We start from the raw sequence: 14472 nt of genomic DNA on the forward strand, positions 1-14472 counted from the left end.
AGACCCTCCCCTTCCTTAACCCTCCCACCCCAGGTCCTGTTTCTAGCGCACGCGACTGTTCTCCTCCTCTCCCTTCCTCCCCATCTGGAGATTGGGGGGCGCGAGGGGAGGGTGTCCCGGGGCGGGCAGGGGCCTGGGTGCGGGCGGCCGGTGGGGGGGGCAGGGGTGGGGGAAGGCGCTTCGTGGGGAGCCGAGCCCGGGGCGCCCAGTCTTCCCGGCTGGAGCGTTCCCGCCCTTTCGGCGCGGCCCGGAGCAGGTAGCCTGGCGCGGGGCCGCTCGGCGGGGGGCGCTGTGGCGCGGCCCGGCCGCCTCCTCCCCCTCCTCCCCCTCCTCCTCCCTCCTCCTCCTCCCCCTGCGCGTCTTCCTCCGCCCTCCTGGGCCGGGCTAGCGGGCGGCCGCGTCAGACACCGTCGGGCGGGCGAGCGCGCCGGGCGCGGCGGGGCCGCATCTGCATCGGCCGCCGCGGCGGGGCCGGGAACAAAGAGGAGGAGCCGAGGCGCGAGGTAGGACGCGGGCTGCGGGCGGGCCCCCCGCGCGCCCCCCTGCGCCCCCCGCACGCCCGGGCGCTCCCCGCGGCCTCGCCGCTCGGCCCCGGGGACCCCGGCGACCCCGGCGGGGCGCTGCGGCATCAGACGTGCTTCTCCCGGGCGCTCGGTGGGGGCTGCTCGGTCCCCGCCGCCCTCCTCCTCCCCCGGAGGCAGGGAATTGATGGGGAGGAGGAGGAGGAGGAGGGTTGCAAAGTCCCTGCAAACTTCCAGCACTGGTGCGGGAGGGATCCGGGGGCCCGGCTTGACCCGAGGGGGCGGCGAGTGTGCGCCCCAGAAGGGCACCCGGCCCCGCGTGCGCAGCCCGGGTCCGGGACGCTCATTGCCATCCGGGGGGACCCCCCCTCAACAACCTCCTGCCCCGACTTGCGACCCCTGGCTTCCCGGGTTGCCCGCGGCTCCCGGAGTACCTGTGTTTGGCCGCGTGCGAGAGGGGCGCAGCCCCGGGCGCCCCCCGCCCCGACTCTGTCAAGAACAGCTGTTAATGCTTCCATGCAAACCTTTGAACCCCCCTTCTCCTAGGCAACCGCATTCACATTAATTTGGGGAGCGGGCGGGGCGGGGTGGGGTGGGGAGAGTGGCGCAGTCCCTAGCTTAAATGCTTTTTTTCTCCCCCCTTTCCCCTGAATGGCCCCATTTTCGCATTATGCTCCCAGATTTCAGTCCAGCATTCCTTTGTCAAATTCTTTCGGTGATAATTTTGCCAGATTTTCTGAATGGGATTAGGACAGGCCGTTCAGAAATCCGTCTCAGAGTTTGCCAAGCGTAGCCCTGCCGGGTGCTTTTATGTTTCAGCCGCTTTCAAGCACATCTTTAGCGGGGTCCTTTAGAATTGTCAACCCTCAGCGCGTTTTCGGTTGGGCAAGATGAAACAGTTCTATTTTTAAGACCAGGGAAGGAACATATGTATTTAATATTGGAATCATTTACCACAAGCGATCATATGAGGCTGGGTTCCCTCAACCCTGAGGTGGCTTCAAAATTGGGAACTTTGTTGGATTTCAAAGTAATTTCAGGTAGAGGAAACTTTCAATTGCTTCTGTTTAGGTTCTCAGATGAGTTGAGGAGTTTATTAAGGCAGCTAATATCACTCTGTGAGCTTGATTGCATTATGCCCCTTTATTGCATTTCATAAATCCTGTTTATTGCAGGAATCCTGAACAGTGCTTAATTTATTTCTGCACAGCGAACTCCTACATACCTATTGGGGCTATTTTCAATTTTTTTTTTTAAAGCCTATTGGGGCCAAGCACAGTCAAGTGGGCTAGGACTCTTGCCTTAGGAGACCTTGGTTCGATCCTGGGCAATACATGTGATTTCCTCCCCCCCAAGCACTGCCAAGAATAATCCCTGAGCATAGAGCCAGGAGTAACCTCTGAGCAACCCCTACTGTGGCACCCTCCCCTTTCAAAAAAAAAAAAAGCCTGTTTTGTTTTCAGTTGTTGACTTTGGGAGTTCAGGAATCACATTCCAAAGCCAAGCTAGACTCAGAAAACAACACTAATCATGTCTTTTTAACATGTTTTTTTTCTTTAATTCCCCCACTCCCTAGACTCCAGAGGGAAGTCTGAAATGGATGTTACATGAATTGCTTTAAGGGATGCACACAGCTTCGAACATTTCTCAAGTCCTTCCCTCGGTCAACTAGAGAAGATGGACGAGTCGTCCTTGTTGGACCTCCTGGAGTGTCCGGTGTGTCTGGAGCGGCTTGACGCTTCTGCCAAGGTCTTGCCTTGCCAGCATACGTTTTGCAAACGCTGCTTGTTGGGGATTGTAGGTTCCCGAAATGAACTGAGATGTCCCGAGTGCAGGACTTTAGTGGGCTCCGGTGTGGAGGAGCTTCCGAGTAACATCCTGCTTGTCAGACTCCTGGATGGCATCAAGCAGAGGCCCTGGAAACCTGGCCCAGGTGGGGGCGCTGGGACCAACTGCACCAATGCGCTGAGGGCGCAGAGTAGCACCGTAGCTAATTGCAGCTCCAAAGATCTGCAGATCTCCCAGGGGGGACAGCAGCCCCGGGTGCAAGCCTGGAGCCCCCCGGTGCGGGTGAGTAGCCTGTAGGAGCAGCGGACCAGAGGGCTGAGGACCACTTTGACCCTTTGTGCCTCACTTGATTTTTCAAAATCAGCTCATTGTTAAGGAATGAGGCTTACTGGAACATAGAGGACATGATGCCATATGTGTGTGTATGCGCACACACATATGCAGATATGTTTGTATATATGTCATACACATATATGTCATGTGTATATATGCGCACAAATTTATATATATATATATATATTAAATATACATGCAAACAACAAGGCTTAGTGGAACAGATCGGAAACGATGACACATGTTTGTGTGTATATACATATACAGATATGTTTGTACATGTACACATGTCATGTCTGTATATGTACACAAATTTATATATATATCAAATATACGCACAAAGTATGGGGCTTACTGGAACACATAGGAAATACTATATATATGTATATATGTGTGTGTGTGTACACACACATGCTATATAAATATATATTATTTTCCTCTTAGAATAAGATTGGTTATAAATAATACATTTTCTTGTTTTTAAAAATCTCTCCAAATTGGGGCTGGAGCGATAGCACAGCGGGTAGGGCGTTTGCCTTGCACTCGGCCGACCTGGGTTGGATTCCCAGCATCCCATATGGTCCCTTGAGCACCGCCAGGGGTAAGTCCTGAGTGCAGAGCCAGGAGTAACCCCTGTGCATCGCTGGGTGTGACCCAAAAAGAAAAAAAGAAAATCTCTCCAAATAGTCTTCCTTTTTATGATTCATTTTGAGAAACAGCAATCATTCAATAAAATCTAAAACACAGCTTTTTGAAAAAATAAGTGTATTTTCTCTTTAAAATGGAAATTGGATACGGTTTTATCTTTTTGATGGAGTTAAAAGAGCCATAATTATGTATGTATGTGTCCATATATGTATATGATAAATATGTATGCAGCTAAATCTTAAGTAGAAAATCAAGCCTTGATTTTTCTGTTGCTTGAAGCCATTCTGTTGGTTTTATGAATGCACAGCACAGAGTTTACTGGTTGGAGGGATTCTTAACAAATCATGGCCACAGGTAGCAGAGTTCTGTTGCCGTGGCAACAAAATGTCATTTAGGACTACGCTAGGAGAGCAGAGACAGAGAATCGAGCTTTATGATGGTTTTACAAGGAGTGAGATGAAATGTTTCTATCAAAATGGTTTTCTTTGGGTTTTGTGTTTGAGCTGAAATAATTGAGGGGGCAGGATGGACCACATCTAACAGTTCTCAGGGGCCACTCCTGGTGGTCCTCAGGACCATATACAGTGCCAGGGATGTAACCAGGGACCAGCTTATAAGGCAAATGCCTTAAAGTCTATGTTATCTCTCCAAAACTGTGTTTTGAGTGTTGCTGCAACTTAAATCCTTGGATGGCAAGGTATACTGAATAAATGTAAATTATGTTGTGGGGTGATGGCATCCCAGTAAGATAGGTGTTTTCATTTTTGTAAAAATAGTTGTGGGGGCCAGAGCTATAGTACAGCAGGTAGGGTATTTGCCTTGCATGCAGCTGGCTCCGATTTGATCCCCGTTACCCTATAGGGTCCCTAGAGCTGTACCAGGAATGATCCCTGAGTGCAGAGCCAGGAGTGGGCCTGGAATACCACTGGGTATGGCCCCCAAATGAACCAGCCAAGGACCCAAAAATAGTTGTTGTGGACATCATATAATTAAAACAATTCCGTTTTCATTGGAAGAAATAATTTTGATAGTTGGCTAAATTGGTAACATCTGTTTTTAAAGATTAGTTCATTTGGATGATAATTTTTTTTCTCCAAGTATTTGGTAAACAGTCAATACTGACTTCTTCACTTACTGTAGGAACTGTCCATTGAAGATAGTGAATAGGGTAAATTTCCAGGTAAATACAGACAGTTGACATGGAATTGGTAACCATTCCCTTGCTTTTTTCTCAAGTTATCTTCTACAAATTAGGCAATGCATTAACATCACAGGTGTTAAAGTATTTTCATTACTAGAAAAGTTTTATCACTAATATATCAGATTTCTTTTGAGTGATATTTATTTATTTATTTATTTATTTATTTATTTATTTATTTATTTATTTTTGGGTCACACCTGGCAATACACAGGGGTCACTCCTGGCTCTACACTCAGGAGTTACTCCTGGCGGTACTCGGGGGACCATATGGGATGCTGGGAATCGAACCCGGGTCTGCTGCGTGCAAGGCAAACACGCTACCCGCTGTGCTATCACTCCAGCCCCAATGATATTTAAATATTTTAAAAAGGGATGACAGGGTCTGGATAGATAGTACACAGATAAATCTACTTGACCTGCATCCTGCCAACCTGGTTTGATCCCTGGCACCACGTATGCTCTGCAAAGCACGGTCAGGGGTCTGTCCTGAGCGCAGAGCTAGGAGTAGCTCCAAACTGCCATTGGGCGTGGCCCCCCCACTTAAACCAAAATAAATAAAGGGTGTGAGAACTTCAGGTTTACAAAGCTTTCTTTCCAGATTTGAAAGCCACATGTGAAATTATTGTGCATAGAGTATTTTGCTTAGATTTCCTTCATTTTATGGAATTTTCCAGGTTCTTGATTAGTAGACTTGGGATATTTTAAACTTGGAGCCAGTGATCAGTTGGTCATTTTGGAGACACCTGACCAAGACTGCTTAGCTGAATGAAGGCATTAGTGGAATGAATTTCTTCTTTGGAGAGATTTTGTTTCTTTGTTAATTAGAGAAGGTATACTTTCTGTCTGTGAATGGATCGAACTTCAGTTGTTGACACATTGCCTTACCTGTTGGGAGGAATACATTCCGTGTTTGATTACTGATAAGAGGACTTAAGCATTTTAATTAATATGTTCTTTGAGGGGGCTGGAGCAATAGTACAGCAGGTAGGGCGTTTGCCTTGCATGCGGCCACTCCAGGTTCGATTCCCAGCATCCCATATGGTCCCCTAGCACCGCCAGGAGTAATTCCTGAGTGCAAAGCCAGGAGTAACCCCTCTGCATTGCCGGGTGTGACCCAAAAAGAAAAAAAAAATGTTCTTTGAAATTTAACTTTTCTAACATTGGAAATTGCCAGTGTGTTGTGTTGGATGCTTCTTTGCACTGCTAAGTTCCCCAAAATTGAGCTTTGCTTTTCTTAGAGAAATTATTTTGCGATTTTGATCATGTTACTATTGCTTTTCTGGGTGCTTGAAATTTTCTAAGTTGGCAGTGATTTTCATAGTTTCTATAGAATGTGAACAACTCCTTGCCAAGTCCAGATGAGTTTTTTTAGACCTTAGAACTTTGATAAGTATAAAAGCGGAACGTGTGTCTGTGACTTGGTGGGGAGGGACAGCGAGCTGAGGGCAAACAGCAGTTATTCCGCAGTCTGAGTTGATGCAGACTGCAATACTCATAAATATAACGTTTTCTTTTCCTAGTCGAAATAATTTCTGATTATTTCTAGTGTCTGATTATTTCTAGAGTCTAGTGCCTTTAAGTTTTTTACTAAGGCTGAACATGTAGTCCAAGGATCTGAAAATCAAATACATCTCAGCAAAGACCCCTTTTGTTTTTGAAAAAAGTAAGAAATCTCTAAAGTATAGCCATCTGGAGGTTGTAATGTTCTCCTTTGGACACTTCCCTGAGTTGAGTGACCGTAATAAATCCCAAACGTGCATCCTCCTCCTTTAGATGTTCTGACACCACCAAGTGGTGCGTGAGCCCGTTTCCACATGTTCTGCAAAAGCTGAAAGTGATAACATGTGGACTGTTGCTTCAGTTGCTTTCGTTCTGTTCTCTGTTCCATTAGCTTGTGACCATGTGGCTCCCATGCAGTCGGCTGAGGTATATGGAGCGTTATCAGCAGAGAGAAGCATTTGCAATGTGTGACACACATCTTGTTCCCAGGATTTTAGTGTTTCCTGTCTAATATGAAAAAGAAAATGAAAATCATGTTGGATTGGAGCCACCATGGGAATCCATCAGTTCCTTACCTCAGGGAAAGAACTTCTGTTGGTTTTAGGTCAGAGTTGAGCCCTGAGATATCACACACACACACACACACACACACACACACACACACACACACACACGTACATTTATAAATGCAATTGAAAACATGCTTAAGTGATTCCGATAGAATCATGATTTAGTACCATAGGAGGTGGGTGTTTCCATTGCTTTAAGGTCTTAAGATCCGTGCACGTTGCTATTCTGCTTTCTTTCCTTCCCGCCGTTGTTGTGATGGCCAGGAGTCACACCCAGGCCTGGCCATGCCTGCTCGCTCAGGGTCATACTTTAGTTGTGGTGTTTGCTTCCATGCACGCTGTGGTCTCACCCCTTTTTTCATTTATACTTAGGCACATTCTAGGTTCCATGCTCTCTTGGAGGGGTGGGGGGTGTCCTTCCTGGCCTTGGCATTGCACATCCTTTTGCAGTGCTTGCAGAGGCAAAGAGCGTGGCGCCCCTTTTGGTTGCAGTGCCTGTGCACACCTGGCGGTGGTATGCCTGGAAATGTGTTGTAGACAGCAGAACCGCTGGGATCATGCTCAGCACATGTGCCGATGCCCAGAGCTGAACTTTGTACCAGCAAGACAGGCTGCTCTCTGCCCCATTGCTGCCCGCCAGCGCTGTTGTACGTGATTCTCATCAGGCCGTGGTGTTTAGCGATTTCCCGATGCCTGTACTTCAAAGCCAGTTTTTAATCAGCAAGGATAGATTACATGTCAGCTGATAGTACATAAATGTACAGTTCAAATTTTCTTTCTTTTTTTTTTTTCTAACACGTATTGAGCACTTACCAGGTGCCTGGTGCAGTCCTGGTTCTGGAGAGATAATGATGGGAAAGCAGATAACAGACCGTGCTTCGGAATGTCAGGCTATATGGTCTGATGGCAGGAGACTCACATGGATACCATGCTAACTGCAGGCATGAGCACGTGTCTGGGCAGCTGGGGATAGCACCGAGTTTAGATGAGGTGTGTGTGCGTTTGTGTGGATGGTGAGTTTGATGAGACTAGAGATGGGCTAACGATTCCCAGTCCCCGACGAGGCCTTACAGCATGGAGAGCCACCCCAAAGTCACCTAGGGTTAGGGCCAGGTGAACAGTGTGACTCTCCAGTGCTCTGCACAGTTCCAGGGACAAAGATGATCAGCAAAGCTCCAAATACGGAGCTTGTGTGCAACAGATTGAGAGAAAGGGAATTCTAGATATGGAGGCACATGGGTGAAATGTTGGGGACAGTCCTCAGGGCTTATTCCTGGCTGTGTGCTCAGGCACCGCCCTTGGTAAAGCTCAGGGGATGGTATGGGATGCTGGGGATCAAACTGAGTTGGCTGCCTGTAAAGCAAACACCCTCTCTGCTTTGGCTTCGGCCCTGCTGTGTCTTCTCTCCTGCAAGTTTCATGCTTTCTCCACAGCTGCACCCACTGTCCTCTCCGTCCTTCCTGCTGCCATTACCGATCAACTCTGTCCCCTTAATCTGTAACTTGAATTCCTATCCCTCTTATTCACAGTATGACTGGTGTCCCGGTACAAAAAAGGGGATTAAACATAAAACCGACCCAGGTTTTATCCCAGAGGCCACATATAATCCCCGCCAAGGGTCACTCCTGGGCATGGAACTAGGAGTAGCCCCAGGCACCATGGGATGTGTGCCAAAAAAAGGGGGGGGGAAGAAAGAAAGATGTGATTCTGACCCAGAAGGGCACAGAGAGAAGGTAGATGAAGACACCTATCTTCAAGCCAAGGAGAGGAACCTCAGGAGAACGCAGTCCTGCCCATCTTTTACCATCGAACTTCTGGTCTCCAGGCTGCAGGACATGCTTTGGTACCTGCTGGCCGGTCTGCCGATGCCTTGCCGTAGCATGCTGGTACCTACCTGTGGCCGGGCCAGAGCTCTGTAAGCCTCTTTGGCTGTGGTGCAGGAGCCTGGGGACACTGTCCAGCCCTTCTCGTCCGTCGTAGCTTCCCCACAGAGACCAGGCATTGTATTGGGGTGTCTGAAAGGCCCAGCAGGAGACAGCCAGGAAGGGCTGGAAGGGGCTGTGGGGTGGGGTAGCCGGGCCTGGAGCAGTGCTAGCACCTCTGGGCACACGGGCCACCTCTCACTGGCCTGGAGAATGCTCTCAGGTGCGTGTCTCTGTTGGTGGGGAGAAGGCCGGTGTGTTGGAGTGTACGCTGTGTGGCTTGGTCGGTGCCTGCTTGGATGTGGTGGACACGTGTCCCGTTGGGGAGGTAGTCCCGGCTGACCAACAGTGACCTCCTCTATGGTCATGAGTGTTTTGTTAGTCCCTCTCAGACCCATGGGCTACTTTTCACCTGGTGGTTCCCCCTGAGAGATGCCCCCTGATGTTCCCAGTGACTGTGTGGCAGTGAGCAGAGGAGTTCTTGATCTCTGCTGACTGTATTGGGGAGGTGTCTGCCCCTTCCCCCTAGTTGCTGGCTGTGGTTCTTGGCTGCTCCATCCCTGGTCTTCACTTGGTTTCCTGAGTCAGTCCCCAGAGGGTGAGGTTTGGGAATGGGGTAGAAGGCAGGGCCGAGGGGATGCTGCCTGTGGGACATGAGAAGTGCTCGGTGAGCAGCTGCGACAGGGATGCAGTAGGGTCGTTGTGGGGCCACAGTGGGTGGGGATCCAACTCAGGAGTGTATGCGGCCAGCTCGCACTCCTTCCCCTTGAGCTCTCTCTTTAGCCTGTCTTTGATTTTTTTAAATTTTGGGGGGAGAGGGGGCAACTATGGTACTCAGGGTTTCCTCCTGGCTCTGTGCTCACTGATCATTCATGAAAGTGCTCAAGGGATCCTATGCCATACGGGGGATCAAACCTGGGTGGGCCGAATATGAGACACACACCATACCTGCTGTACTAGCTCTCTGGCTAGGATCTTTTTTTTTTTCCCTTTTTGGGTCACATCTAGCCATGCACAGGGGTTACTCCTGGCTCATGCACTCAGGAATTACCTCAGGGGTCCATATGGATGCTGGGAATGGAACCTGGGTTGGCCACGTGCAGGGCAAATGCTCTACCCGCTGTGCTATTACTCCAGCTCCTGGCCGTGATCTTCTAAAGAAATATCTAAAGCAGCATTTTTCAATAAGGCCATATGGCCCCCTCTGGTCCTATAGTATATTCTAAGGGGACCATAGGTGGAAATAGAGTAAATGGGGGACCATGGCAGAGACTGTGTGTGTGTGTGGAGGGTGCAGCTGGTAGGACAGGGCAGGGCATAGGAAAGGAACAAGGTGAGAAGGGGACCCTGACCTAACGCAGTGTTTCCTAAAGTGGGAGTCTGTCCTTGGGGGTGCTACAATGATCCAAGGGTTGATCATAACCTTGGTGCCGTTGAGGGATTCTTTTCAGGGAGACACTGAGTAATTAATTGTTCTTAAAAGCTAAGCCAAATAAGTTAGGAGCATCTGGTAGAAAAGGATTGTGTGTCTTATAGTACTCCTCTGGGTTAAATGTGAATAGTTTTAAAATTAAAAATGGTGCCTGGAATGTGGCCCAAATGGTAGAGCCCTGGGTTGGATCCCCAGAGCTGTAGGGTGTGCACCCCCTCCTCTCTCAAGAAGAGGAAAAAATATTATTTAGTGCAAATTTTAAAACGAGTTCTTAAGAACATTATGATTGCAAAGTCAAAATCAAAAACAAAACTACCACCTACAACACACAAAGTGTATGTTTGTGTTTTCGCAAGTGTAGAAGTTCCGAGGCCAGCTAGAGCGAGCGCAGGGGTGAGATGCTAGGGTGCAGCCGACTGGGTCAGGCACCTGCCCCTCCAAGGGTCACTCTTGAGCACAGAACTAGCAAGAGCCCCTGAGCACCTGGGAGGTGGCCCCCAAACAAAAGAAAGCTCTTTTTTCCCCACGTGGACAGAATTTTATGTCTGCATGTGTGATTACTTAATAATTTATTTACCTGGAAAATCTGTTCATGCCTGAGCCTCCTGAAAAAAATGATCCTTATTGCAATAGAGCATCCGTGCAGAGAAGATACTGTAAACGTACAAGTGGTTGCATGACCATGCTTCATTCTTTCTAATGGCCATATAAGACTTTCTGTTGGTTTTAGAAATCAAAGGTAGTACATGTGCAACTACAGAATTTAATGGTAGAAAGGATATAAAGTAGAAGGGATGTGGAAGAGGCTTCCTGTTTCTCCCTTCATAGTCTCCAGAAGTAACCATTGTCAGGCTTTTTGGGGTGCTTTTATTCCAAGATTAAAAATCACCCCAACAGGAATGAGATCATTTTCTGTGTGCTGTTCTGTGACTTGATGTTCCCTGTTAAACAGGAGCCCTACTGGGTTATCTTCTCTTTTACTTACACCAGAGCACTCTGCACTGTTCTTCTCATTTGTGGGGTGTGGAGCGGATGACCGGAAGAGACTGAACAGTTGTTCCAAGATCTCCTTGCAAGGGTGTTGGAGAGAGGACCCGTCAATCACCTGGTCTCGGGGCCTTCCGTTAGCAGCAGACACTCCCTGGGCACTTGGCCTCTTCCGGTTGTAACAAGGGGTGATTCTTTTCTTCTCTTCATTCTTATCGCACACTTTAAAAAAAAATTCTCTCATGAGAAGGAGACAAATGAGGCTTCTGTACAGTGGTGGGTAGAAGAGAGACTTTCTCAGCTTAGTATAAGGGAGGAGAGGAGAGTGGCTGAAGGCCAAAAGCCACTGACCCTGGTCCCAGTGCACACCAGCTGGTCCTTGGAGTTGAGTTGAAGTTGAGTTGGAGTCTAACCAACTCTCTGGGAGTCATTGTTTGTTAATTTTCATTTGGGTTGGGGGCGTGGTGGACCACCCCAAGCAGTGCTCAGCAGACCATGGATAGTGTCCTATGTGCTATGGTTTACTAGGTCATTTTGAAGGTCTGGGGATGCTATAATCATTAATTAATACGAGAAAAAATTGAGGTTCCTAGACCCTCCTTAAAAATAACTACCAAATCATATCCCCTAGGGACGTGTTGCTTTTGAGGTATGTGGAAAAACCTGTACGTAGTGTGATAGAGTGTAGCTAAGGTGAACAAAGCAACTGAATGGTGAGGAGCTCAGAGGTGAGCCTCCTCTGTGTCAGCATAGATGGAGGCAACTTCATGCCAGTGAAGCTCCTTCCCTTCTGCCCCAAAGTTCTCTCATACAGATGGTGCTTTTCCTTCAGGTCTCTGCTCCACGCTGCTCTGAGTTTTCAGAGTTTTTTTTTTTTCTTTTCTCTTTGGGTCACACCCAGTGATACTCAGGGGTTACTCTTAGCTCTGCACTCAGGAATTACTCCTGGCAGTGCTCAGGGGACCATATGAGGGGCTATCGCTCCAGCCACTCAGAGGTTTTCTGTAAGTTGTATCCTTAAAACTAAAACCCCCAAGTGGACACCGCCTATTCTGTGGCCCATGTCCTGGGTGGGCGGAGGTTGGCACTAGCTTCTGGGGCGCACTCTAGGGGCTTCTGCAAACAGAGCCGTTTTGTTTGTTTTGAGCCACACCTGGTGGCAGTTAGTCCTCCTAGCTCTGTCCTCAGGGATCACTCCTGGTGGGCTTGGGTGACCACACAGGATGCCGGGTACTGAACCTAGGTCCACCATGTGCAAGCTAGTGCCCTACCTGCCGGTCTCTTGTAGCTAGTCCTGCAAACACAACCATTTTATTTTTAAAATTTGTTTATTTTTCATCAGTAATTTATTTTCATCACCGTGAATTGCTAAGTTAAAAAGTCATTTATGATTGAGTTTCAGGGATACTGTGTTTGAGCACCAATCCCTTCCCCAGTGTCCCCTTCCAGCCACCAAAAACACACAGCAATTTTATTTAAAGAGGGGTGTGCTCGAGGGCTCTTCCTAGGTAGTTGGGAAGGGAGTGGAGGAGCCGTTGCCACTGGTTAGCCGCAGCCGTTGATAGTGGATTGTTTGCATTGTGAAACTCGGGAAAAGTGCAAGAGGAGCATATGCAAGTGGAGTTTTTTCATCTTTAATTTTCCATTAAGCTCAAAGAGCAACCTCTTCATTTCTTCTTGCTTTTGTTCGTGATATAATTTCATTTATCACATGATATATCCTCATTTACTTCTCTTATTTTGCTGGGACTTTGTCTTTTTTCCCCCATTTGCTACGAGATGATTTTTTTCTTTTATTTGCTCATTGAATCATTCTTGAACTGGGTTCCTTTAAATTATTGCTAGAAGATCCCATCATTTTATTTATTTTAGCTTTTTGTCATCTGTTGCCCTTTGTCACAGTAGCCAGAACATGGAACCAACCTAAATATCCATCAACAGTTACTGGATGAAGAAGCTGTGTGATATAGCGGGTGGAATGCTAGGCTGCCGGTAAGACATTAAATCCTGCCCTTCAGGACAAAATGGCTAGAACTGGAGATGATCATATTCAACGAAATCTGGAAGAGATTCAGGATCTAATATCTTTTCTCACATATGGAATGTGAATAGACACAACCCAACAAAATCAACTCCTGTACCCAGTGCCATCAACCAGTGGGAAGGGAATTCTTGGTTACTAAAGACATTCCTTAATCATTGTTTTAACCTTTATGTTTAATAAATCTGTATGTACTAGGCATAAAGATTAAATATCAATATATGTGATACAACTGAATTTCAAATCTTAACATTCCATTTCTCAGCCTGTTCCGAGTTAGTTGTGGGAACTCTGCTTTCCCAGTTGTTCAGTCTGTCATTTCAGCCCAGTCTTCGTTCATTCCCTTGTCCCAGCGGTGTTTGATTTCTTTGCCCCACCGGTGAGCTGAGCTGGAGTGCTCATCTCCAGGACTGCACCCCCCCATCTGTGGGGCCTCGTGACTGCCCTTCAGCGTGACGCGCTTCACAGCGCAGAATGCTGCATACTGGAATCCGCACTTGCATGTTTTGGGTTCCCTGCTCCCTTTGATAAGGCAAGTCCTGAGCTGTCGAAAATCTTTTCTGCGGTGCAGCCACTGCGATGCTGCTCCAACTCTCATGCTGACTGCACGGCGCCGTCCTGGACAGCTTCAAATATTTTACATGGTGCCAGCAACTCACTGGCTCTCTGTGTCTGAGGAATGAAATGTCTGCTGGTGGAAAGCGGAAACTCACCTGTGGGGTGGAAAGAATAGGGACAGGATTGCTCGTCCTGCCTTTTCTGATGCCACACCCGTGATTTCTCTTCCTTGGCCTGGACTTCCCGCTTTTATACTCCAGTGAGGGCTTGTCTGATATCTCAGTTCCCTGGCAGCTCTGGCATTTTGGAGACCGCTATCCTTGTAGAGGGCCACTTTGCTACAGAAAATACTTGGAGCAAACTGACATGGGTGGTCTGGACCGCATCGTGTCTGGATCACATCTAGGGGGCATGTGATGGAAAGGATGGATCCCAGTTGCCAGCCTCAAGTGTCCTTTTAGGAGCGCACGCTGCATGAGCTGTGGCAAATCTGGAGGTCTAGAAGCAGGGCTGCCAGAGAAGGAAGAGCACACAGCTTGGGAAGCCTGTGACCTAGGTTGCTTGCTGGGCAACCTGGAATGATCCACCCGAACATGACTGTCTTCATGCAAAGAAGACTGTCACTGCCTGCGGCCCCAGCAGTTAGAGAGTGAAATGCTCTGCCTTCACCCTCTTGCTTTCTTCCCTCTAGCTACTGAGATGACCGTCTCTGACGGATAGAATGTTTATGCCGAGAGGGAGGGAGGAAGGCAGAGAGGGGAGTCATCAAACTGCTTTGGGTCAGCCGGGGCCCAGGGAAGGGGGCATAAGTGGGATGATCGTGTCATTTATCTTTCTAGCCTGGGCCATGCTGGGCCACGGAAAGGCATGCGTTGTTCATTTTGCAGAGTCAACAGGAGTAAACTGGGACTGTCTGGGGCACGCAGGGCCATATGGTCATCCTAGCCGTGGGCAATGTGTGTGAGCCTTGGA

At 48.3% G+C, this 14472-nt stretch overlaps 1 protein-coding gene across 1 annotated transcript in view; it reads left to right on the forward strand.

Annotated features, from left to right (window-relative positions):
* The first annotated feature begins 376 nt into the window (after positions 1-376).
* SH3RF1 (SH3 domain containing ring finger 1) overlaps positions 377-14472 on the forward strand; it is a 181323-nt gene continuing 167227 nt past the window's right edge. The window contains exons 1-2 of the mRNA XM_055145107.1: positions 377-503; positions 2098-2591. Of these exons, the coding sequence (XP_055001082.1) occupies positions 2199-2591 (393 nt within the window). The 5' untranslated portion in view covers positions 377-503; positions 2098-2198. The remainder of the gene's footprint in view (positions 504-2097; positions 2592-14472) is intronic.

Source organism: Sorex araneus, chromosome 1 (genome assembly GCF_027595985.1).
Source record: "Sorex araneus isolate mSorAra2 chromosome 1, mSorAra2.pri, whole genome shotgun sequence".
Classification (NCBI taxonomy): domain Eukaryota; kingdom Metazoa; phylum Chordata; class Mammalia; order Eulipotyphla; family Soricidae; genus Sorex; species Sorex araneus.